Consider the following 25,163-nt stretch of genomic DNA (forward strand, 5'->3'; position numbering starts at 1 on the left):
GAGCAGAGGGCGGCGGAAAGCAAGCGAGAAGGAATCACTCCGAAGCTCCTGCGGAAATTCATATTCCTCGTATGTTCCTCCTTCGTCTAGAATAAATCCTGCAGGCCTCCCCACGCAAAGCCGGCGGCGTTTATTTATTTGCATGTCATGCTTATAATGCGGTAGAAAGCAAGACGGATCTTCTAGGAGGGAGGCGACGACGCTCACCTTTCAGGCTTTCTCCCCTAAATAAAAAAGAATTGACCGGCGGGGCGCCTAAGAATTTATCTTGAGTTTGCGGTCATTACCTCTATTATATGGCCCCAGCAATAAATAAGTCGGGTAGTTACTACCCAACAATAAAACTGTAGTGTGTGGGACACCTTACTATTACTTTCTTAATAATCTGCCGCTTCTTTCCCTTTAAATCTTTCGGTCTTGTCTTTTCACCCTTTTACAAGGATCTATCTTCACCCCTTGAGGTACAAGCTCTCTCGGATCATTTTTATATTTCGTGAACACAATAATTTTTCCTGTCCTACATTTACTATTTTTCCTATTTCTGACTGCCTAATCTGCTTCAAGACAAAGGGTCGGCCGGCCCAGATCAAATATCTTTTTCTTCTCTCCCCTCTCTTATTTTTACTGCGTTGTGCGTCCCATTAATAAGGCGCCCCCACCCACCGGTGGGGGCTCTGGGAGGAAGGACGGCACTCAAGTTCGGAGTGAAGCGGCGGGTCCCAGGGAGAAGGTCTGAGTCCACACTCGCCCGCATCCTCGGGCGGGCATCCAGGACCAGGCAGAGGGAGGACTGCCCAGAGTAGTTCTCTCTCGTGTGGCTGTGTGGCCATTCTTGGGGATCCCAGCATCCCCACTTTCCAGGGCTGGCGCTCCACGCGGGTACAGTGCGCCACGCATGGACGCGAGCGCCAGCAGCCGGGACAGTCCTGGGCAGTCGGACCTTGCCTCGCCGAGCTTCCCTGGCAGCCGGGCACCCCAAGCCCAGCACCCCGGCTTAGGCCGGGAGGGAACTCGGGGAAGGAGGAGGAGCATTCACACCTGAGCTCACCCGGCACCCCGGCGGGCTCCCAGGCTCGAGCCCCAGCTGCCACCCGCAAGCCCGACGCCAGGCGCTGTCCAGTCCCCGCCGGAGCCCCGGAGAAGCCCAGGGGCCCTCCGCCCTGCGGGGGACGAGGAGCTCAGCCAAAGACCCGCCGGCCCCTTCCCAAAGCACCGCCACCCCTGGCCGCGCTGCAGCGCCAAAAGTGACGCGCACCCCGCGGAGTGGACTGCGAGAGCCCCTAGGAGCTGGGGTGGCCTGTGAGGAGAGTGCGGGCGATTAGGGGCAACCGGGCGTTTACTGCCCGGAGAGGGAAGAAAGCCGGTGGACCTGCGCGGCTTTCCCTATTGTCTCCACAGTGCAGGTCCCTCGACAGCAGGTTCACACAGCCAGCCCCCCACCAAGCAAGGTTTCTGTTTGTGTGACTCAGATCACAAATAAACCAAACCAGGGCGGGGGGGGGGGGGGAGGAGAGAGAGAGAGAGAGAGAGAGAGAGAGAGAGAGAGAGAGAGAGAGAGAGAGAGAGAGAGAGAGAGAGAGAGAGAGAGAGAGAGAGACTAAGGATGGAAGGATGGTGAACTTCTCACCTTTCTTTAATTTAGGTTCTATCTATCCACCCCGCCGGTGTGTGTGTGTGTGTGTGTGTGTGTGTGTGTGTGTGTGTGTGTGTGTGTGTGGTGTGAGCTTGTTAATTGCGTTTTGCTGGAGTGATCCTTTAGGACTCAAAAATCGTCTGGGAAAATATTCACGTTTGGGACAGAAAACATTTTTTATTTATATCCTTGACATTTAAAAGAGCAGAATTAATTTGTTCTGTCTACATTAGCATCGAGAGAAAGTTTCCGAAATCCACCCAGGGGAAGTGGAGGAGGGGGGGTGGAGAAAAAGAAAGTGCAGAAAGGAAAAGAAAAGCTAGGCTTGTTTTTGTTCTTCTCCCTTCTATCTGTAATCAATCACTGAAATAGGAAGCAGCAAAACTGTAAAGATTCGATAGATTAAAATGCAAATGGAAGGTAGAAAAAGAAACATTAACGCGGCCACCAAAGATTTAATAACCGTAAATCAAGTTTTTTTTCTGTTGCAGCTGCAGTTTGTGTGTTTATGTTTTAATCATGTTCAGTCCATAAATAAATAATTTCTGAAACGAGACTAATTTTTCATTATTTTAACCGTGGGCTATATATTAAAAATAGAAAATGTACATAATGCCACATCCCTAACACAGTAAGAGGAAGATTTTTGAACAATTATTTTAAGACCAGGAGATTTCACTTGTGTGTTTTGAAAATCAAAGTACTATGCTAGAAAACCTCTCTCAACTGGCAAAGCCGAAAGTTTATATCCCCTTAATATTTTATGCTAACAATGCACAATTTATTCTAAAGATATGTGTGGCCCCGTGTCCATTTTGGCTTGAGCATTTTCAAGGGAGGAAAGTGTCAGAACATTTAAATAACACAAAACACCATTTCAGAGTGCCTTGATATTTTTCTGAGTAATAATATTTTATGAAAGGTTCTGCCTTCTAAGTCAAGAAATAATTGATGGACAACATGGTTAAAACTTTTTTTCTAGCTTTGTCATTAACATTATTTTTCCATGTGGGGATATCTTATCTCTTTGTTTTATGATCATTCAATTTAAGCTTGAATGTCAAGGTGCCATATTATTCAAGCCAACTTTTATCTAAGTAGTCTGTGTGTTAACTATGCTCAAAGTTTTCCATTTTGTTTTTTTCACTTACAACATTACCTCCTTAATTTAGAATTTTACCATTTAATAAAGAAAACACCGGGATTTAGTCTTTCTGTTCTTTTCCTCTTCCTTCCCCTTCCCCCTTTTTGATCTTATTAACATAATAGAGGGCACTCCTTTTCAACATAGAAACTTTTCCTTTTGGTTATATAGCCTTGAAATACTTAAAATAAGCTTTTTGTTCAGTTCCGTACTTAAATGAGTTAGAGCTGTCTCAGTGCCTCCTCGTCCCACAAATTACAAAGATAACCAAATCCAGGGCACACATTTCCTTCCTAAAACCTTGAAGTTAAATGTGAACTGAGTGGATGTCCACCCTTCCCACAAGCAATCCTGGTTTCACTCTGACAGCCCAATAATGCATTTAGTTTGAAATTACACTTAGACCCTTTCTCCTTTGCATTTTTCATTTACTCCTCTGCAATGAGATGACTTGATTTTCATGGGATTACATGAACTCCATTGAGTATTAGCGGGGCGTTTCTACTCTGCTAAATACTGCCATAATGGGCAAATGAACTTTTTCTTTGCTTGACTTTGTAGGTGGTTTTAGAAATAGAATATGAAACTGATTTGTTTATTGTTGAGAATCGAACAGGCACAACAGTCATTCATCTAAAGGGAAGAGATGTGTCTCTGTAAGAGGCAGAAGGAAGGTCAGAATTATGGGGAATTATTTCAGTTTATTGCTCTTATTAATTAAACCGGATGTGGTTTTATTCTGCACTCTTAACACCGACCTTGTTAGAAGCTCCTCCGGACTGTGTTGCTTCCCTTCCCTCCCAGTCCTTTTCATTCATTAGGTCCCTGTGATGGGGTTGCCTTTCCTACGTTACACATCTTACTAGTTACAGTGGAAAAATCTCAGGTGTCTTCGGAAGATCACGCCCCTCCCTCCCCTGGAAAAAACAACACAAAACACGGGAGAAGAAGAAAAGCAAAAGACGCTCTTCGCATTCTCATTCAGCATTTGTTTCGTTGAGATGCAAGACAGGTACTTGATTTAGCATTTAAGCAAAAGGTTACACAAACCGCGTTTTAGAAAGTGTTGGGTGTCCGACAGGGTCAGCCACAGACCAGATCATTTTTCGAATGCAGACCTAAAGATAATGAGTACTTGTTGTATTAAAGGGGACAAACAGTACTTTGGCTTCCTCTGACCCCAGAATGCACGGCTTGGTTTCATTGATCATCTTCCTTTATGAGATAATGCAATTACAAACATCAATAAGGGGCTGCAAGGGGAATCATTATGCGGTGACAGTGATAAATGACGGTGCAGAAATAGCATGCTTCCCCCCCTAACAATCCGGAGCCCAGGGGCTCCGGGGGCTGAACACAGTCGCCAAGGAAACAGATGACATCCCAAACGGCACCAAAGGAAAAAAAAATAAAATGAACAGTCTTTCTTTGCCTTTCACTCTTTTCCGTCTTCCGAAGAGTTAGTTTTGGCTCCAGCAGCAGCTGCCACACAGACATTTCGTTATTGCAGACATTAAAGACTGCAGCAGCGAGCAGTGGGAGACTCCTCCCCTTCATCCACCCTCACTAGACACACAAACCTCGCTGTTCACACTTTAGAACACCTGAAAGTGCACGTCTCAAAGTCGTTTTTTGGGTGGGCTGAGGGGCTAAGGAGTCTAGGTTTGCACAGACATCACGTTGTTTACCACCCCCACGCCCCATTTTTGTCCAAGGGGAAACTAAGTCTCCAGGGCAAAGTGGCGCCTCGCGGGTGGGCCAGGAAAGGGACTGTGCTAGTGGCTGGGCTCCATCTCCTCGCCGCCTTGCCAGACGCTGCTCTGTGCCAGCGGGGGCGGCGGTGGTGGGAGCAGGCGGCTGTTTGGGGAGTTTGCTGCCATTCTAGGTTTCTTAGAGATGGAGTTATCAGTGGGTGTCGATCTCCCTAAATGGAGGAATCGGGTTCTTTGAAATCCCAGGATATGCCCAGAGAATTTTCAAGGGGGAAATCTCTCTGTGCAATCAACACCCACTCAAGTCAAGAAAAGTGGGTGAGGTCGGCAGGCTTGAACTGGAGCTGGTTGCAGCGATTGCCCCCCCCCACACGCCCGCGCGCTCCTGCACGGACTGGGAGGGGTTAGAGACTCCGGTCTACAGGTGAATCAGGAGAACCTGCCAGTTTTAGGGTGGAGGAGGAGAAACGTGCGGGAGGTGCGAGGGAGGCCTAGGCAAGAACCAAGAGCCAGCCAGCCAGCCACCCCAGGTCTCGAACCCGGAGAGAGAGGCACTGTGTTCCTGACTTCTTTCTGGAACCAGAGTGCCAAGCCACAAAAAAGACGCCCGAGAGAGGATCGAGACCCCCGTGGTGTATGAAGCAGGTGACTTAATCCTCTGCGCTCCTCATGGGCGATGTCCTAAGACTAGTTTTCTGTCTGGAAATTAAAATCACCGGTCGTCATGAACACGCTGCTTTAGGGTAGAGGTGAGTGTGCTTGTGGGTGGTCAGGGGCAGGAATTATACATCCGATGGAAGGAAGACTAGCTCAAAATTAAATCCAGGGCGTCTCTGTCGGATTTCCTTGAGATGGACTGAGAGCACGGGCAGAGCAGGAGTCACTGACAGTTAAAACCAAGGCCTTAAAAGTGCCTCCCATCCCTATAGAAATCCCTAGTGTGCCATTTTTAGGGCAAAGACTCTTTACAGCGTAAACCTCTAACGGATTGCCCAATATATTGTTTGTGTTTTCCTTTCAGCTCCGCCTTGGAAGAGGATGTTTCAAATGTATTTGAAGGCTGGCTCGATGCAAAAGAGAGCCCTCCTCTTCCTATTAGTGAGGGCTTGGGCCTAGCCCGACCCCTAGCTCTCCCTTCCAACCCCCTGCTCCCCCCTCCACAACCGAGGAGTCCTAGCCTCTCCTTTGTGTGCACCCTCGGTGCTACGGGTAGCCAAAGGGCCAGTGGGCGCCGAGTAGCACCGAGAAGAGCAGGAAAGAAGCGGAACCGGACTGGGCACCCCACACCCAAGCCCAAGTCTCTCCACACTGTCCAAACGCCCACTGGGAGCTTGCATCATCAACTCCTGTTTTAACTGCCTTCCTAAGGGCCAAGGGCCTGCGGGATCCAAATTGGGGGGGGGGGAGTTCGCAAGGCTTTTTAAAAGTAATCCCAAGGAGCTCCCGCCTAACACACCTGGGTGCTAATACTACTCTCCGGAACTCCACCCTCCTGCCCAACCTGTCTGTCCCAGGCACCCCCCGCCCCCCAGGCTCTCGCTCCCCGTAGCGTCGTGGGATTCGGAAGTCGGAGCTTCCCTCTCTCAAAGTCCTAAGAAAGAAAGCGGCCAGCAAAAGCAGACCACTCTGAGAGGTTCCCAGGGAAGGGACCCCGAGTGTCTCAGTAGGCATTCTCTGCACACGATTTTGCTCAGACACCAGTCTCCGGGGACAGTCAATCACCTCCTGACTTTGACTTTCAGGTGGGGAGTGGAAAGGCTTAGGACTCTGGTGCAGACCCAGAGCGGCCCGGAGTAGCGTGGGATGGCGAGGCTCACTCGCCCGCACACCCGACCCAGGCCAGACGTCGCGCGTGGGGAAACTCAAGGGCGGCTGAGTCGCGGCTGGAGCTGGGTAAGCGGGCCACGGCGCGGCGGTTTCATCAGGGACGGGGAGCCTGACCCTGGCCGAACACTCCTCCAACCCCCTCCCCACCCACCCCTCCTGCAAAGGTGGAGCTGAAGGCATCGTCACTGGAGGCTCGGAATCCAGCGAAAAGGAGCAGCTTTCCCCTTTCCCAACGTTTGGACTTTGTCCCGGGAGTAGTCCAGTAAGCAAGCGCTTCTGCCCGGAGTGAGATCCGGCACCCAGCTCCTTCCTCTCTCAGCCCGGCCAGGGTCCTCGCACCCCGGCCGCCTCCCGCGTCCCGTATCCGCCCCAGGGCTCCACGGACGACACCTCTCTCCGTGGCAAACCTCGCAGGCCCCTTTTCCCTGCGAGGAGACAGTCTCCCAAGGAACTCCTAATACCATCCATGCAGCTTTAATGCGCTTATAATTCGATAAGTGATTTCAATTTGAAATTGTTAGTAACTAATTTTATGGATAATTTTTCCACATCAAATATTTAAGCATCAGATTAAGGGCGCCAGTTCCGACGCAGGATCATAAGGGGGTTTCTCCCCACCCACCACCCACCTCTTGATCCCCGAGCTCCGCCTCCCTCCGGCCTCCTACCGCGTCGTTTTTCCAAATCCCCAAAAGGTGGCAGTCGAAGCCGACTTTCCTCTTTTCCTGCCGCTCTAAAGAAAGAACCGGGGTGGGGGACGGCGGGGGAGGGGTGGGGCGAGAAGAGGGCCGGGAGGGACTGGACCGTGCCTGGGCTTCGCAAGCTGAGCCTTTAACACGTTGCCACCACCGCACTAGCAAGAGCAGAGGCGAATTTCCTGGAAACATCTCGATCCAAAGCAGCGTGCCTGGAGCCCTGGGGTCGGGGTGCGGGCGGCCTTGCACAGAAGAGGGAGAAGCAGTGAGGGACCCACCGACTTCTTCCTTTTCTTCTCTCTCTCTCTCTCTCTCTCTCTCTCTCTCTCTCTCTCTCTCTCTCTCTCTCTCTCTCTCTCTCTCTCTCTCTCTCTCTCTCTCTCTCTCTCTCTCTCTCTCTCTCTCTCTCTCTCTCTCTCTCTCTCTCTCTTTGTAGCTTAATGTTGTCTATACTGTACAACCAAACTTGGTTCTTCGAGGCTCTGCGAACTGCATAATGGAGGGGGGTGAGTGAGGAGGGAGGAGGGGGCGCAGCGGATGAATTGCAGAGCAGTTGCCAAACTTTTTTTTTCCTCCCTGCTGCCGCTGCTGCGGCTGCCGGTGCTGCAGCCTTTGCTTTGAATGTGTGTAACTAGGAAACAGCAAGCCGTCTGAGAAGACGGAATTTCCAACGTGTAAAATGTTCTTAACGGAACCATTGAGCGAGTGCAATAAGGCGTGAGGGGGAACTAATCTTCCCATTTAAATGTTTGTGGCAATTTTATCTAAATGAATTTTAATGCTAAACGAGGGTAATTCCCCATTTGTAGCGCGTTTGCTTCTTTCCTGTGCTTCTAAAGCAGTCGAACATCGTGCAATGAACAATAACAGTAAAAACACTGCCAAGGCATATTATTCATTTTGAATGTGTTATAATTACATTTGATTAAATATGATTGGGTAACATATTTTTTAAATTTTTGGGAAAAAATACTTAAGTCCTACAGTCTCATTCAGCCAGCGGACCTCCCCCCACCCCACCCCACCCCAAAAAAAACCCTGTACAATTGTGTGCCCTGTTTAGGGGAGGGCGTTTTGTTTTTGTCCTTTAAGAAACATCAAAAACACTCTCCACACCTCTATTATTTCCCTCCTTCCGATAAGTGTCCTCAATAACCTCAAAGCTGGCTCTGAAATTTACAAGAGGAAAAGCTGAAACAGCATTAAGCAGGAGGGTGTCGGGGGCAGAAAGAGCGAGACCTAAGGAGTGAGGTTCACACAATCCGAACACCGAGGGGGGAATCCACGACACAAAAAGGTTGTTTTATTTTTTTTCCAATTCCTGGACGTTAATGATAATGATTCTTTTCAATCTCTGTATCCCCCCCAATTGCTTACACTCACTCTTTCCCCCCTTTAAAGCCTCCCCTTTCCGCTCCTTCCCCCCCAGCTCCTCCCGCCCCCCCATTAGGTAAGAGCCTCCAGAAAATCAAGGCTGACTCACCAGGCATGTATTGGAGAGGCAGGAGTAAAAGGATGGTTAGTTTATAAAGTTTATTATTAATTTTAAAAGTAAATAAATGGTTGTTAACTGCTACTAACCAACCATCACAGAAAATGATTTCACTAATACGGGACTACTTAATGCAGTCGTAGAACTGTCTCGGGGACAAAATTGGAAAGTTAGAAGGCCCGGTCACTGGGGGTGGGGGTGAGGCGGGTGGCCGCGCTGGGACCAGGCTGCGTGCAGTAGGCTAGGCCTCCCTCTTGCACATCCACGTGTTCCGAAACAAGGCCCCATAAACAAAAGGTGAGAGTGCACACTGCTGCCCCAGCAGGTGAGACAGGCAGTGACTCACCGGCACCTAGTAAAGACAGCCCACAGCTGGTTCTCTTTCCAAACAGAAAACAGGATTACTGGGGGCGGGTTTATAAGGTGACAAGGGCCTGAATGTCAGACTGGGGTTTAAGGCCTCTGACCCATCCTTTGTTCCCAAAGCAACCAAAAGGCTTATTTTTAAGAAATGAATTTGCCTTAATTAAAATATTTGTGTATTTCTCTTAGCTTTGCGAAGCACTTTTTAGAGCAGCGATTTTATTTAAGTGAAATTATAAGCTATTGCAGCTTAAACATGTTATTTTGAACCATTTAGCTGGCTGCCATGCAGAAATTCTGTACAGCTGTTCTGGAAAATTGGTTAATAACCAGTTTTATCCAATGAGAACATAGAGCATATTTATAAAAATTAGATTTTGAAGTCTGGCCTCTTCAATTTTATGTAGTTAATTTCTTAATAAACATGTACTGCTTGTCCTAGATTATATCCTTGGTGAAAGACTGACTGTGGGCTTTAGCTTTGCCACTGTATGCAAGCATAATTTCACTGGTGGTGTAGGTGAATGTCAAACATAATCTGAGTCTACAGCTAGTTTGGTGACTTTTACTCTTAATTTTGCTGATATTACCGGTTCATTAAGTCATCTTAAACCGGTGGTTATTGTTAAATAATTTGCTCAGTGGTTACTATATATTCAACTATATATATGGCTCAGGCAGCTAACTGTTATATTTACTATGCTAATCATTAAAATTGGGGGAGCATTTTTTTTAAGTAGTAAAGTCAGAATGACAAAAATAGGCTTGCTTTTATTATGGATTCTGATTTCATTACTGTGCTCAATGACTACAACTTAACTTGGAGTTCCCATACAATCCAAATTCCATTAAAATGCTATAAGACTCATTGTGCCATGATTGTTATTAATAATTAGCTCCTTGTTGTTCTTGATAGAAAAAGGCTATTGACAAGCATTTGTTTATCCACAACAAAAAGTATAATTAGCTTATCCCACTTAGTAAACCTTGTATGCATGCCAACTCACACCAAAATGCTACTTTACAAAAAAAAATTGCAATAATACAGTTCATTTCTCCAGTCCTTTTTGCACAAAATTTATTTACAATGTCTACATAAATGCTCCAAGGTGGGACTATGGAAAAATACACACATGACCAATGCTCTGCTGAGAAATAAAGTCAACATATTAAAAATAAATCTTCAGTCTATGTTTTTGAGCCGCACAGAACAGGAAGTGATGTATAAGGTGATGGTTGTTGTCGCATGGGGACAATGATGCTTGATGTGACAATTAGGCTTCTAAACACGCGCGGCCTTTTGGTTTCCATGCCTCCTCCTACCAGTCTCCTTAAGACACTGCCTGCAACAGCTGATTAATCATTGTTGATGACTGCAGTTTTTCCCATCCTTCCCGATTTACATCTGTTCAGGCCAATTCAAATATGGTGAGTAAATGAATTAGACATGCAAATTCAAGCCCCAGGCTAGAGAGAGGGAGAGAGAGGAAAAGAGAGAGAAAGAGAGAGCGCACATGGCTGAAATCCTAGGCAAGAAGAAAGGCTCTTCTGCCTGATAGTTATTTTAATGCTCTAAAAACCCTGCAAACCAGACCTTCCTGTCCCTTGCAGGGTAACTGTAAGGCTTTTTAATGTAAGGAGGCTTCTGGAGGAAGTGAAGAGCTATGGAAACAACACACATAGTGTGGAAAAATTTCACATTTTTTTTAAAAAATCTATAAGAAACAACGTAATATGGATAACAGTATAATAGCATTTACAATATTTCACTCTTTGTTCTTTCAATGTCTTATATAGTTATTTTGCATGTCCCCCAAATTGATTTCAGTTGGTTTTCCTGCATTTTAAGAGTCCCTATGAAGAATTAGGGATGCTCCTTGGTCCAAAGTAGATGTCAAGAATGGAACTCCATAGTCATTGCAGAAAAAAAAACAAAACAACAAAAAATGTGATTTGAAATCAGTCACCATTGCAGACAATGCATAGTCCCTTAAGCTACTGAGCATGAATGTCCATGACTTGTCCACTCATTGTCGGGTCTCCTGTATTAAGAACCGAGGGGCTTGATGCTGACATTGGCATTCCAGGGTGGGGCGGTCCTCCATGCATCATCACTGTTGGGTGGTGAGGGTGTCCAGGAATGTACGTGTGCATGGGGGGCCCATGACGAAGCTGAGCAGGATGGGGGGGCATCTGGGGTTGGGTATAACATGGTTGTCCCATACTCACACCCATTGGACCACCCCGGGCTACATACTCCCCTGGCATACTTTGCAGCCCTGTAGAAATTCAAAGGAAAGAAACAAAAAGAAAATATTATGGAAAAGCAGCAGTATGGCTCTGACTTTTGGCAATTCTATGAAAACCAGGGTCCATTGTGATCAAGGGCCTTGGGAAACATTCTTTTGAATCATACAGAAGAAACTAAAGTGTGAGGTGTCAAAGCTGGATATCTGAACTCACCACCATTTCCCCTGCATTGCCATCATCATTAGTCCTCCTACCAAGTCTAGTTTAAAAACTAGCTAACGAAAACAAAAAAATCACCTCACTGGGTTCTGATCTAAAGAAGCATTTTTTTTTTTGTCCCCTGAAATATGCCCTATCAAAAGCGTGTACACTGATGTGGTCACTCAGTGTTTCACAGGAAGCAAAACTAGGCAAGCTCACTAATGGTGCCACTTAAAATCCTGTACCTTTCGGGGGGGGGGAAATCAAAACAGTTATCAATAAATTCCTTCCACATGGCCTCTTAGAGCTGGAGGAAAAGAAAAGCTTAACAGAACCCTGTCTACCTTACAATGATTTTGAGAACAATAAGAAAAATTGGACCTAAAACAATACTCCTCTTGCTTTGAGGGGGCCCCTTGCCTTCTGCATGGATTGCTCTGGTTGATGGAAACTGACGGGTGTATTGTTTCTGAGAACCATAAGCTCCATCATCATCAAGGGTGAAAGGCATAACGCCATTGCTAAGTATGTTCAATTGGCTTTAGTTCTAAGTAATAGCGCACTGTGAATACGATGAACACCTTCGAATAAGGTCTCCAGGCTCTGGCAATGAATGGCTGCTTAATCTAGCCTAAAGGAACATTTTTGAACTAATGAAAATTGCTTATAAAATATACTGTACCCACAGCTCTTTAATCAAAAAAGATGATAATATTTTTTGTAATAACCTATTAATTTAATTGGTCACGAAGCATAAAATACATCATTTAAATTTAATTGACCCAGAAACTAAGAAACAATATTTAAATTAACTAAGCTGGAGAATTCCATGATGAGGTAATAAGACTGTTGATTCCCAAGCTCAATGGAATGCTTTCAGAGTGAATTGTTAAACTCATATTGGACTCCCACCCAGAGAAGACGACCAGCGCCCATTACCCTTGGCCTCAGCAAGAATTTTAAATAGTGTGTTAATATAATCAGGGGGACATCCAAGACTCTGAAATCGTGGCTTTTAATTTCAAAAAAGAAAGCTGGAGCAATGCTGTTAGGGGTGATTTAGGAGATGAACTAGGGCTTTGGAGTTCAAAACAGTTTTAGTTGTTTGAACTCAAATTTCTGGGGTGTCTTTTTAGGGGAGAAAATGTCAGAGTAAAAATCTGGGACAGTTTTCCTAGGCTCACTTCACTAGGCCTGCCACTGAAGATTGCATTAATGATCTCTATTTTTGTATACTGAATAAGTCAAATCCATTTGTCACACTGCAAGTGATGGCATACTTAATTTGGATATAGTCAATTAGCCTGGGCTAAGCCCTGAAGCCTGCTGTGCACACCTCTATTTTGTATTCTCCCTTTTTCCATTGCCACACGTAATCCCATTATGATGGACAGACAAAGGAATAAACTAAGAAAAAATCAAAGTTTAGTTGACTGAAGCTCCAAATTTGCCTTTACTTACCCTAAGTAAAGCTGTGTTTATTTTACGTAAAAGAAGTTCTCTGTTTGGCTTTTGGGTGTCTTGCAGGTTAGTGTGGAAATGTAACTCATGCATCAACTGCGGTTAGACAGATTTATGGCACTTTGGGGACATGCTCTTTCCTCTCCTTGCACTGCTGCAGACTGCTTACATTTTGCAAATCAGTCTGTTGCTATGACAACCCACTCCCCCACCTCCTGACTGTTTCTTGTTTTGTCATGTGGTCAGTACTGTACAATAGCAACACACAGGATAAATGTATATCATACACAGAATTTATAAGCTTAAAACCTTGATCAAAACCAACAAGAAAGCGAAAGAAGCAAGAAATACGAATTTAATGGAAATAATGAACAAGCATGAAGCTATGGGCAAGGAGAACATGAGAAAATGCAAGAGGAAAAAAAATACTCCTAGGACAAAGTGAAAACAAAGACCCCATTTGTACTTACTTCCCCCTTGCTTTCGATTGGTTAACTAGATGAAGGTTACATGTAGTGCCACTGCCCCTCCATGCCCATATTCATGCCCATTCCACTCATAGGTCCTAGAAGGGAGATAAAAATCCAAGAAGAGGCCAGAAAATGAGCAAAGTCAACAGATAGTGCCAAAAGACCCTTTAACAAAACAGGTTCTGGACGCCAGCCAAGAGGCAGTGAGATCCTGAGCACATGAAGGTGCTGGTTTCCCCTTCGCAGCATCTCAGATGCACAGATGTCAAAGCAAGGCGAGGCCAGGAGGCAGGCAGCTTGAGAAAGCGGAGGGTGGGCTGGGTTTACCTCTGCTGACTGGGACTGGGCTGGGTGAGGACGACACTTCTGGAGTTAAACATGAAAACCACACAAAATCATGTCTCACCTGGGGCCCTGATGCCCATGTGCTGCTGGCCATCCATTACAAAGCCTCCCATTGGCTGTCCGTCAGGGTTATAAGGTGTTCCTTGGCTGACTACAAAAGTACACAGCACAGCTTCTTAATAACAGGAGGGGGGAGGGGAGGGAAGTAGAGGGCAGGGCAGGGGGAGGGGAGGTAAGGGGAGGAGACCAGAGGGACACAGAGAACATACTAACAGATATCATTTTTAAACCAAAGTTAATTACTTCTCTCAGACCAGTTCTATGTACTTCAGTGACTTGAGTTTCAAGTGCTATGTTCAAGGAATAGGGTAGACAAAACAAACAAACAAACAAAACTTATGCTCGGGATTTTGTCTGGTAGCTCCATAATGGGCATTGAAAGAAAACGAGAGTTACTGGAATGTGACTGACTGGGAACTGACTCAGTACGATACTAGCAGAGCTTTCAATAGAACTGAGAGCTAGTTCAGAGAGTCAGTCCAAACCTGCAGCGCCCCTGGTAAATTTGCTTGCTGCCTTTGCTACCATATTATAATACAAAACAAATCCTAGGGTTCATGACTGAAAAACAGAAAAGCCATTATTTTTTTAAGACTGGGAACTCCAGAAGACAAATACTAGTGAGCGAGGCCGTGAGACTAAGAGCTGTGTATTTATGCCACTAACAGAGCCCCATGTTTTAACTGTACATGAAAAGCTGTTTCAGAAGTAAGCTGCCTTGGGTTATTAGAGTACACAAAAGCTCTACCTCACTGAATGTCTTTGAACTTTACTGAGTCCCGCAAGTGATCCTGACCCCCTTGACCTTTTGACAGGTAATAAAGTTTACAGCAATTCCACACCAAGCCATGCACCAGGGAGTGGTCATAGTAGCAGAAAGCTGGGTAGGCAAACTCAGGGGAAACAAAATAACATTAATATATGCAATGTTTACAAAGAAGATTATAACTGAGCACGTGGTTTAAGAGTTACTTTTCTCATTGGTTTTTTTTTTATTTCCTGCTTTCTTCAAACGTTTTATAACGATGTTAAATTGATTAGTGCTGTTACAAAACAAAACTGGTTTAATTTCCACTGCCAGGCACTCCTAGTACTCCTCCCAGTTTATTTACCAGGTGGAAGCTCTCCTGGTGAATGACTTGAGGATGGCTTTCGCTTGCCTGACCTGAACACAGTCACTAGAGGGGACTTGCCTGCTCGGTTGGACTGGTCTATCATGGGCTGCACTATTCTTCTCCGGGCATTAATAAACCTGTAACCAAGAAAGCAAAGCATATCATTATTGCATAAAAACATAAACAAAAGGTAGAGGAAGAGATGAGCAAAGCAAGGAGAGCTGTGGCAGGCTGAGCCTGCCTCCTTTCTCTCTCCTGGACAGCTTTGAATGCTGCAAAACCTGTGACCCCATGACCTCGGAGTACCAGGCTTAGGTTTCTGAGTTGATTTATGTTTGCCTGTTTTACCACAGTTGGACACTTCCATTTCATCTTTTCATGGGGGAATTAGCAGAGTTTTCAGGAAACAATGCTAGCCACCACTCTTTTCAGTAGGCAGGGCGGGGGTTGGTGGAGATGGAGAAGCTAGGAGGACATCTGCGACCTCCCAATTACTGACATTTCAATCTTACATTCTCTGGCTTCTTTTTCACAGTTTGTTTGATACAAACCTCCCCTACCTTTTGCAAACCTGGTTTCATCTTTATGTCCACTGCTAAGATAACAGACCGAGTTGGCAGTGCACCATCAGTTGAAGGAACGTCTGGAGTTTATCACTATTAACTCACACTTCTGGGGACTTTAGAGAAAAGCATTCCTTGGAGAGATTTCTTGGCATGACTTTTTTTTTTCCTCTTTATGCAAAATCTGAAGTCAAGACAAGGTCACATCTACACAGGCACTGAATTTATAATTTTGCTTTCTTCAGCTACTACTGAAATTTATAAACATCTTATTAAGATATTTAAGTTGCTTTAAGTTTATTTAAGAAATTGCTTGGTACAGGTCTTTTCATAGCTCCTCCAAATGTCAAGTCACTGAAATAAAAAAAAATGAAGCTCACTCCAAAGTCATCTTCACAAGATTGTAACTCTTAAGACCTATTTGTCCTGGGTTATAAGAATTGTATCCAGAAAATAAAAGAGTATGCACTAAGTTTTGAAACAGGAAGTTACCATTAGCTCCCAACTCAATTCTGAGCGGAACATCAAAACTATGATAAAAGTTCAATAATGCCCTATTAGTAATTGAAGGACCCTTGATCTTAAATAGTTTGTACATCTCTATATTTGAGCAAATAAAGCAGTTCTGAAAATCCAAACCATTAAATAGTCAAGGATGTGTCTTTAAAATAAAGATCCATGCTTCATAGCATTTTGGATTCTCAGATCCAGGATCTGTGTGTTCTTTCTGAGGAGTAAGTAAGGTAAATGGTGATTTGATGCTGACTAAAAGGTACACTGTTGGTTTTGACTATCAGAGGCCATGTATTGTATTGGTTTTCACATATGAAGTCTCTGAACTCTAATACAAATATTTAAAACACAGATCTACAACAAATTGTGTTGCAAATCAGGTTATCATTATCTTATATAAGCCATGAAAATTGGAATCATGTGAGCAGAAGGTTAGATTAATTCTCCAGTCTCATTATAAACACAGGTGTAGCACAAACACCATGTGAAATAACCAATTAAAATGAAAAAAATCTGCCTTTTCATTAGCTGCCTGTACTGCATGACCAATTAGAAAATTATTTAATATTAATATTCTGCATATACCAAAAGTAATTTTCATAGAAACTAATACAGGTAAGAGAGCAAGGCATAGCTCTTTATGCTACTGTTCATTATCTCCACTGACAGAGAAGAAACTTAGTGGTAAACTTTTTGTTTAAAATCTTTTCAATTGTATGTGTAGGATGAACAAATTTTTGTTGTTGTTTTGTTTGTTTGTTTTTGTCTTGTTTTGTTTTTTTTGAGACAGGTAACTCTGATTGTCCTGGAACTCGCTCTGTAGGCCAGGCTGGCCTCAAACTCAGAGAAATCCTCCTGCCTCTGCCTCCCGAGTGCTGGGATTAAAGGCGTACACCACCACACATGACATGGCTAGGAAAAGAATTTTTAACAGATGAGGACAATTTTTAACAAGGCTCAGAGAAATTGAATGATTTATTTCAGGTCACATGCTACCAAAGAGATGTTAAGAATTTACTGACGACACAAAGCAGTGTAACCAACAAATTCTAATGCTATAACAACTGCACAGCCATTGACACACCACCCTCTAGAATATTCCATCCTACTCAGACATCTGAAAAGCAGCTGCTCCTGAGGCAGTCACCACTGGCAGCAACACTTGCGCTAAGACGAGGAGTAAGCACAACAATGAACATCTCTGTGGCTCTAGGAGTCCCTGTGGCTGCCCAGCTTGAGTATATAGAACAGAGAAAGATGAAGCTACTCAGAAAGGATTCCATGACTCAGGTTTTCCATATTCCGACCTTTGCCTCCTCTACACTCAAACCCAGAGACCAGTGCATAGTAACCAGCTCAGGTTACCAGTCCACAGCCATTCATCTCCAGGGCACCATAGAAAAACTGTAAGGCAAGTTTAGGAAGTGCTTTGTCACCTAGTTTGCCAATTGGCATGGATTTCCTCTATGAAATCCCACCAAGCCAATGCCCAGGCTCTACTGGATTGAAGACAACACAGTACAAACTGTTTTCCCCTGAGACTGTGAATAAAGTGAGCGTTGGAAGGTCCTGTCCTCCATCTAAAATCCTGCCACGGTACAGAGCTCTGTGGCGACTGAAATCATCTCAGTCAGCACTTGAACATAGCCCTCATGTCCTCTAGGCTTCTTTCTCTTTTCCCTGGGTTAAACATTCATGGTTCTTAAAAGTTGTTTTTGTTTTTTTCCCCACCTAGATGTAAATACCTCTCATATTTTGAGCCTCCTATCCCTCAGGCCACTCTATGCAGTTTCCTGAAATTACGGAATTCCTCTGTGGAGGTTTGCAGAGACACACTGGTCACATTTATTCCAGGCATGTCCTGGTCCCCTTCTGATGGACAAACTCATTACCACATCCTCCTAGCTCACCACACACAGGCAGTAGGTATTATTTACCTCTTTTTGTTGGGGAGATACCTGTGTGTGTGTGTGTGTGTGTGTGTGTGTGTGTGTGCTTATTGGTATGCAGATGTAAGAGATTCATAGTTATAGAGACACCAGGATGAGAGTCCTGCCATTAAAAACAAATGGAAACACTTGAAATCAAAGAAAACTCAACCACTTTGAATTGTTCAGAGAGGTTACAAGGTCTACATAGAACTTTCTTGTTCTGAGACAGGGTTGCATGGAGCTCATGCTGACCTCCAACTTGTTTATAACTCAGGAGGATGACCCTGAACCCCTGAATGCTGAGGTCACAGGCTTCTTAAATATGCCTGGTTTATGAGGTACTGATGGACTGCACCCAGTGCCTGGTGTGTGATGGGCGTGCACTCTGCCAGCTAACCTTCAGTCCTACTTGATCTTTCTGAAAGCCATCATTTAAAAACACTTCAATATAGTAAAATATTATCAATGTATTTAGTACACAGTAAATTCTTGGAACATTACTGAAGTCTCTATACTATGAACAACTTGTATCAGGGCTTGAGGTCATGGTGAACATCTTCACCTGAAAGTAACAAGTTAGCCAGCAAAGTATTTCATTTTCCAAAAGACCTCTTCATTTGTATGTGGCATCATTTCACAACTTGATTCTCCTTGGCATATTTTATCCCCATCAGAGAGGACCTCTTTTCCCCCAAACCTCTCTCTTTGGAATTAGCTGCACATCACAGAGCTGAATTTAGAAGGCTTGGGGGTGAATCCAGATACAAAAACATTTTCCTTCTGGGCAAAGCAATAAAATGGCATTCTTGCTCCTCCCACTATAAGTCAAACAGAGGTCAGCTCCCTTGTCCCACTATCTGTTTAAATAAACTGGCCTGGCTGTTTGTTTCTCAAGTGCCCTTTGACCCGTGTCTCATCCTCCCGGCTTTGGTGACAGAATGCTTAACTTTTCATTGTGAAAGAAGGAAAATTATCAAGAAACATCCAAACTGGGAAACCAACAAATGCCTTTAGATTGAATGTGAACATAAATGGACTTATTTGCCTTCTTAAAACACTGTTATTTTAGGAGAAATCAGTAAAATAATTAATATGTAATTAATAATTAATATTAGTACACACACACACACACACACACTGAAAGTATATTATGTAGCTAAAGAAAATAGTGTTTCTGAAGAGAACAGAAGGATACAGCCCAAATTAGAATGTATAATATAAAGACATTTTCTAAGCGCTACAGAACAGTCTTATTTTAAACAAATGCTATTCAAATATGACTGAGATGTAGATGTCAGGAATATGACGGCTTGGCTCACTCGCTGAGATGGACAGTTGCTCACCTTTTCTTAATAGAATATAACAATATAATCGAATATGCTACAATTTAATTTTTAAAGTGAACCGTCGAGGTTAGTAAGCTTTAAAGGCTAGAGATGTTTTATTTGCCCTTGTATATCACCGTACACACTCACACACACAAACACACACACACACAAACACACACACAGCCACACACACACACGCACTCTCACAAACACACATGCACGCGCACACACACCCATGCGCACACAGACCTTCATTATAAAGTGCTTTTAAGAACTAGACTCCCTTTCTGTAGGTGGTAAACAACCAAATCAAGGAAAGAAGACCACATCTCCTTCTGTATGCACCATAGAGCAGGATTTCTGCTTGAGATCCAGTCCTCTTTTTCCTCGGGCCAAGTTTTACAAAGGAGAGCAAGATAGCGAGTTGACCTTCTAGTTTTCCTCCATGTCCAAATAAACAGAGATGTATTTCTTTATGACCTGGATGTTTGTTTAGGACCCCGAGTCCTTATGAGAAGGAGTAAGAGCTAAAACAGGAAAGAAAATCTCCCTGCTTGAAATCATCCATAAATTGAATTTTACGTCTTCCATTTTATAAGAACCAGACAAGGATTGTAAGCTGCATATGATTTTTTTTAAACAGGGAAGTTCTGGTTTCCTTTCTTCATTTCACTCCCCAGTTTCTACATGTTGAGTGTTTCAGTGTGTGTGTGTGTGTGTGTGTGTGTGTGTGTGTGTGTGTGTGTTTCCCATTCTGCCACTGTGCTTATCTCTTTCATTCTCCATTTTGGTTCCAGGATGATTTTCTAAGCAAGAGCGGGTGGTACTGCTTTCTGAAATGGACCTTTATCCTTTGTTTATCGTCTGCTTTTTGCCCTGGCCCCAAACTTTGTTGCTAAACTGAATTCTCACAAATCAGGAGGATGAGGAGAGCTCAGTGGGCACCTGGTAGGAGCAACTCTGTCTATAGTTTGATCTCCCTTCTGTAAGTCACTGGAATAACGATAAAAACTAAAGGAAAAAAACTCACCCATGCACCTTGCTATCATCCCTTTACCAGTTCTATTCCACAGTGTTTAGTGTTAGCTTACAACTAGCATAACTGAAGAGAGACCACATTTAGTTATCTGGGCATCTTACAGCCAAGCTAGTAATCCACACAAAATCAAAGTGGTCTTGTTTCCAAACAATGGCCTTCTTCTCTCCTCTCTCAGTCCTACAGTCTTGTTTACCAACTAGGAATAAGTAAATAGAATGGGAGTATACCTGTGTTTATTGTACCGTGCACCCTTCTAAATATGGAGAAATGTAATTTTCCAACACCCTCAAATGCCCAAGAAGATAAAATAATCCATAGTTAGCAAATTATTTCATGGGGGCAGATGGTTTGGCCAGTTAAGTGCTTAGGACAGCCAACAAAGCCTAATGGTGGGTGACTTGAGGTTGACCTCTGACCTCTCCATGCTTTTGCACACTCAAAAATGTGAGCCTGCATACACATGTGCACATGCACACACACACAGAACTAGAAATGATCATACCAACCAGAAAGGCATATTAGTAAAAAAGCATTGATTAGTATTAGTTCTACTTATAAATAGTTCCATATACATTTAAATAAAAATAAACATCACGTATTCCTTAATACAATCTAACTACTGGCAAAATTTGTATATAGTGTTCTTTATCCTATTAAAAATAAACAATAAGTACATATATTATTTAATTCACATGGAATTTATTTGGGGAATTTTCTAAAGATTTTTCTTATTTTAATTTCAAGAAACCTGATGAAAACTTTAAATTAAAAAAACCTGGCATTGGAAAATAATTGTAGAATTCCAGAATTTTATTATTTTTCTATAACACAAGCTTTCCTTTTTTTAATCACTTAGTATCTTTTATTTTATTGGAAACAAGCTTGCTTCACATGTCAATCCCAGATCCTTAACCCTCCCCTGGCCCGCAACATGAGCTTTCTTAACGCATCTTCCAACTCTATGAGAGATAATCAAATAAAATCACATATACTTTTGAAATAGTCAGCATCTCCTTATAATTTTAAGGTGTGCTATATAGACAGTCTACAGGAAAGAGTTGCAACCATCTCCCAAGAACTCTTTGCTCTTTCAAGCAAAAAATTTAGCTGAAAAAAAAATCTTCTGCTGAGAATCCTTATTGCAGATTTACATTTACTTATTGGACTTAATGATCCGAAACTGAGAGTCTCCAGGGTTCAACCTTTCTACAAATCATTTCTTTGAGAGATAAAATTGTATAAAACATGTTAAGATGCTCAAGAAAGTTGACTTAATCTCAAGTCAAACCTTATGAAGTCATATTTTGGCACCTTTTCTGGTTTCTTAACCTCCTCCAGATCCAGCAGCTCCCAGGCTACAATCCATCACTCTTGTCTGAGGGTAAAGGTGGAGGAGAGTTGGGGAGACAAGGAGAGGGGGAGGCAAGCTCTCCTCCATAACTACTCCACAATCATAATATCAGATTGCTCAAATCAGAGGAATTCCATCAGAGGATGAGAAGCCAGACGCAGGGAATTCAGGAAGCACCGATATTGTCTAGCTTGAGCAGGGAAGTTAATTATACATAGCTTTTCTTCAAAGCAGCCAGTGGAGGGGGGTCATCATTTAATACACAATGACAGTGCAGAGTAATAATAAAACCTATGTGCTATTTTGCACCTAGAACTAAAGGCACTTTAAGATAACTAATCACTGCATGGGTACACACGACAGAAAATGTCCCTTGTAAACAAATGCCATAATAACATTTGGGTTCTAAAAGCCATGGACTGTCTAAGAATCCCTTATTCTAGCTTGAACTCTTTGGATCCTTGGTTTCTACTTGCTGCTTTCTAGATCACTGAATCCTGAGGGCAGAATTTGGTGGGATAAATGGTTAGTGCATTTCAATGGGCTTCGTGAAGGAAGATTGAAGGTTTGCAAATAACTTAAAGGGGTGGGAAATTGGCTCAATCAACACAAGCATGAGAACCTGGATTTGAGCCCAAAAATGCACTTAAAAAAAAAAGCAGGGTCCAGTAGTTTGCATCTGTAATCCTATGACTGGGAAGGAGGAGACCTGAGGATCTCTGGGGCTCACTGACCAATCAGTCTAAGATGATTCAGACAGCTCCAGGTTCTGTGAGAAACCATGTTTGAAAAACATAAAGTAGAAAACAACTGAGAAATATACCTGCTTCCACACAAGCACACACATACACCCAAGCAATTTAAGTATCCATTAATTTTGAATATAGGTAACAAATTGACACATGAAATATCAACCTAAATGTGAAGATTTGAGTTTTCATAATCATAAATACAAGGAAAAATAGTAGTATATACTTAAGCTACATTCATTTAAAATAGTTATCAGCACAATGTATGAGCAATCAGTAAAGGTAATTAAACTTTCTCTGGTAAGGAATAAGCTTCAGAAAATATAAAAGTATTACCAAAATGGATGTCACTTTTTATTTAGTAGATGAACATTTTTTCTTTTAAATACTAATTTTCTCATTCACAAAAACTCAATAAGATTGCATGTAACTGAGCACCCTTAACACGTTACTAAATAAATATACATATTTAAAGCAAATTCTGTTGCTTTGACAGCCCCCATTATAACGAGAAGCAAAGAGTTTATCACATAAAGTAGGACACTTTTGAGAGTGAGGAGACAGTAAGCAATAGGCATAACCACGGAGCTACCCAGGCAAGCCAGAGAGGTGACCATTTTACTGACGAGATGTGCGTTATTCTTCCAAAGAGTGCTGCCTTAAACTATCATGCTGAAACCCTTCCTCCATCAACAAAAGACACCGCTAACACTTTCGTCTCCTCCTGGAGAGCCTCTGGATAGTTCGCCCTCCCTAGGCCTTCCTTCAGTTGACCAAGCTACCCACACCTTCAGGTGTGCCAAGGGAAGGCTTCTCAAAATGTCCCTTTCCACTCCGTCTTTCTGGTCACAGAATTTAGTGCAGACTAGCACAGTCACCGTGACCTGTGAATGGAGTTTGTGTTTATTCATTTCAGTGGTTGCTGGAGCATTCTGTTTCAACCAGTAAAACAAGGTCTAAACCCAGTGTCTTGTCACAGGATGCACTGCGTAAACCCCAGAGACGGACATGGAGCCATGGACGCTGAAAGACAACCCTCCCCTCCATGAGACAGGTGAGCAGACGAAACGAGACAAAAGGCCTCTGTGTAGAATTTAACAAAGGCTTGCAAAGCCTTGTTGGTGAAGCTTTGGAGGATGGGTGTTTGCCGTTGGGTCAGTTTTCTTTTGTGTTGGTTTGTTTATTTTTGAGACAGGGTCTCACTGTGCAACCCTACCTGGTACAAGTCTATGTAGACCAGGCTTGAACTTGCAGAGATCCGCCTGCCTCTGCCTAGTAAGGGCTGGAATTAAGCTCAAGTATCACATCTTCCCTCCCTCCCCCTACTCCACTTCCTATTTCCCTTCTTCCCTCCCTCCTTCAAGCGCCCCAGACCCCACTTTCCCTTTTCCTCAGAGTCCCAGGAATCCTAGGCTGGCAGGCTTAAAACTGACTACATAGCCAAGGTTTACCTTATATCTCTCACTTTCACCTTCTAAGTGCCATTTAGGACGATAGGTGTTCCCTACCAGACGATTATGCAGTACTCAGAATTAAACCCAGGACTCCCTGCATGCAAGGTAAACACTCTACCAACCTAGACACATCCACAACCCCTATCCTTTAAAAACAAATTATTACCCGGTATCTCAGTCAAGTGTCTGGATCTACACCGTGCCAGTAGGGAGAGCCTGGGCGCTCAGCGGGAATGTGCCCCTGGCTGTCTCTGAGATGAGAGCAGCACTCAGGAGCATACTCAGCGATCTAGCGGCTCACTGTGAAGACACATGCTTTGCTAGTTCTAAAACTGGTTGGTTAGGTTAGTTATTGCTGTTATAAGTCTCAAAAATACATAATAGTGCAAAGCTCATAGCAGCATAAGCCAGAAATGACCCAAATGCTCACCAACTGACACAGGAATAAAGCGAATGTGTTTCTGTTCACACAAGGCATCACTGCTCAGCCGGGAATGAGGCGCTAATAATACATGCTACAATGTGGATGAACCCTGAGAACATTAAGTGAAAGAAACAATCACACAAGACCATGGACTGTTAGACCACAGCTTGTACGCACACGTGTGTGTGGAACGCCCAGAACAGGCAAATGTAGACACAGCAAGTAGCGTGAGACCTGGGAGCAGGAAACAAGAGGAGAGGTAGTAACTGAACGGCACCCCATTTCTTTTCAAGAGACAAAAATATTTTACAGCTGATGATGGGAAGGGTTGCAGAGCTCTGCGAATGCAGCTGAGTCATGCAGGCCAAACGAGCAAATTCTGTATGATCTGTGCTGCACACCCAATGAGGCTGCTAAGACCAAGTCCACAGAGGGAGGCGGGAAGAAGCACTGGATGAGGACACTTCCTGTCCCTGCCTCCTACCTGGCAGCTAGCAGCACATCAGTGCAGAGCCCCATTTGTCAAATGATACAGGAATTCCCACCCGGAAGCTGCACCCTGTGTCTCAGCAACACTAGTTTCTAAAGTTCTAATCCCTGGTCCCTTGTGCAACACTTCAAAAGTCATGTTTGTAATTTCAAAAGAAATACGACCGAAAGCAAGACTTAATTCTCAATATGCCACCCCCTCCCCACGAAATACCACATTCACTCAGAATGACTCACACATGTCCCTTTTGGTGCCCCAGTCCTCCAAGCCCTAAGGCTGGGAATTCTAGTCACACCCAGTCCACCTCCCTTTCCATGAACAATCTGCCAGGTGACCGGCCCAGGTACTGAGATCCCATGGTTTATATACACAAAGTTCTTTCCATTAGCTTTTTCAACCCCATACCCGCAGCCCTTTCCAACTATATATGAACTCTGACCAAAATGAGGGATCAAACAGTCAACCACAGCGAATGTTCTTGTAATACAGACCAACACAACCCTTCAGTCAGACAGCAGCCCGCAAAAATATTGCTTTCTTAAAAAAAAAAAAT

The 25,163-nt window shown here is 43.7% G+C and overlaps 1 protein-coding gene, 1 long non-coding RNA gene and 1 pseudogene across 5 annotated transcripts in view; 2 read left to right on the plus strand and 1 right to left on the minus strand.

The window, feature by feature from the left end:
• The window catches only part of LOC101826961, a 57,716-nt pseudogene extending 56,468 nt beyond the window's left edge, over nt 1–1,248 (plus strand).
• A 3,085-nt stretch (nt 1,249–4,333) lies between these two features.
• Nucleotides 4,334–7,900, plus strand: LOC121134639. Of its 2 annotated transcripts, XR_005871737.1 has the most exons (3): nt 4,413–5,238; nt 6,232–6,382; nt 6,481–7,900. It is a non-coding gene; the product is annotated as an uncharacterized LOC121134639 (long non-coding RNA). The 2 variants fall into 2 exon arrangements; XR_005871736.1 differs by having other exon boundaries at nt 4,334–5,238; nt 6,232–7,900.
• Nucleotides 7,901–9,927: 2,027 nt separating this feature from the next.
• Meis1 (Meis homeobox 1) overlaps nt 9,928–25,163 on the minus strand; it is a 138,829-nt gene continuing 123,593 nt past the window's right edge. For 2 of the 3 annotated variants that reach the window (XM_040733161.1, XM_005070399.4), the window contains 3 exons: nt 14,847–14,905; nt 13,655–13,744; nt 9,928–11,145 (listed from right to left, as the gene is read on the minus strand). In XM_040733161.1, the coding sequence (XP_040589095.1) occupies nt 10,862–11,145; nt 13,655–13,744; nt 14,847–14,905 (433 nt within the window). In that variant the 3' untranslated portion in view covers nt 9,928–10,861. Of the gene's footprint in view, nt 11,146–13,248; nt 13,344–13,654; nt 13,745–14,846; nt 14,906–25,163 lie in introns of all 3 variants that reach the window. The other variant, XM_005070400.4, reaches the window with a different exon arrangement.

The sequence above is a fragment of the Mesocricetus auratus genome, unplaced genomic scaffold (assembly GCF_017639785.1).
Source record: "Mesocricetus auratus isolate SY011 unplaced genomic scaffold, BCM_Maur_2.0 Super-Scaffold_100029, whole genome shotgun sequence".
In the NCBI taxonomy this organism is placed as follows: Eukaryota; Metazoa; Chordata; class Mammalia; order Rodentia; family Cricetidae; genus Mesocricetus; species Mesocricetus auratus.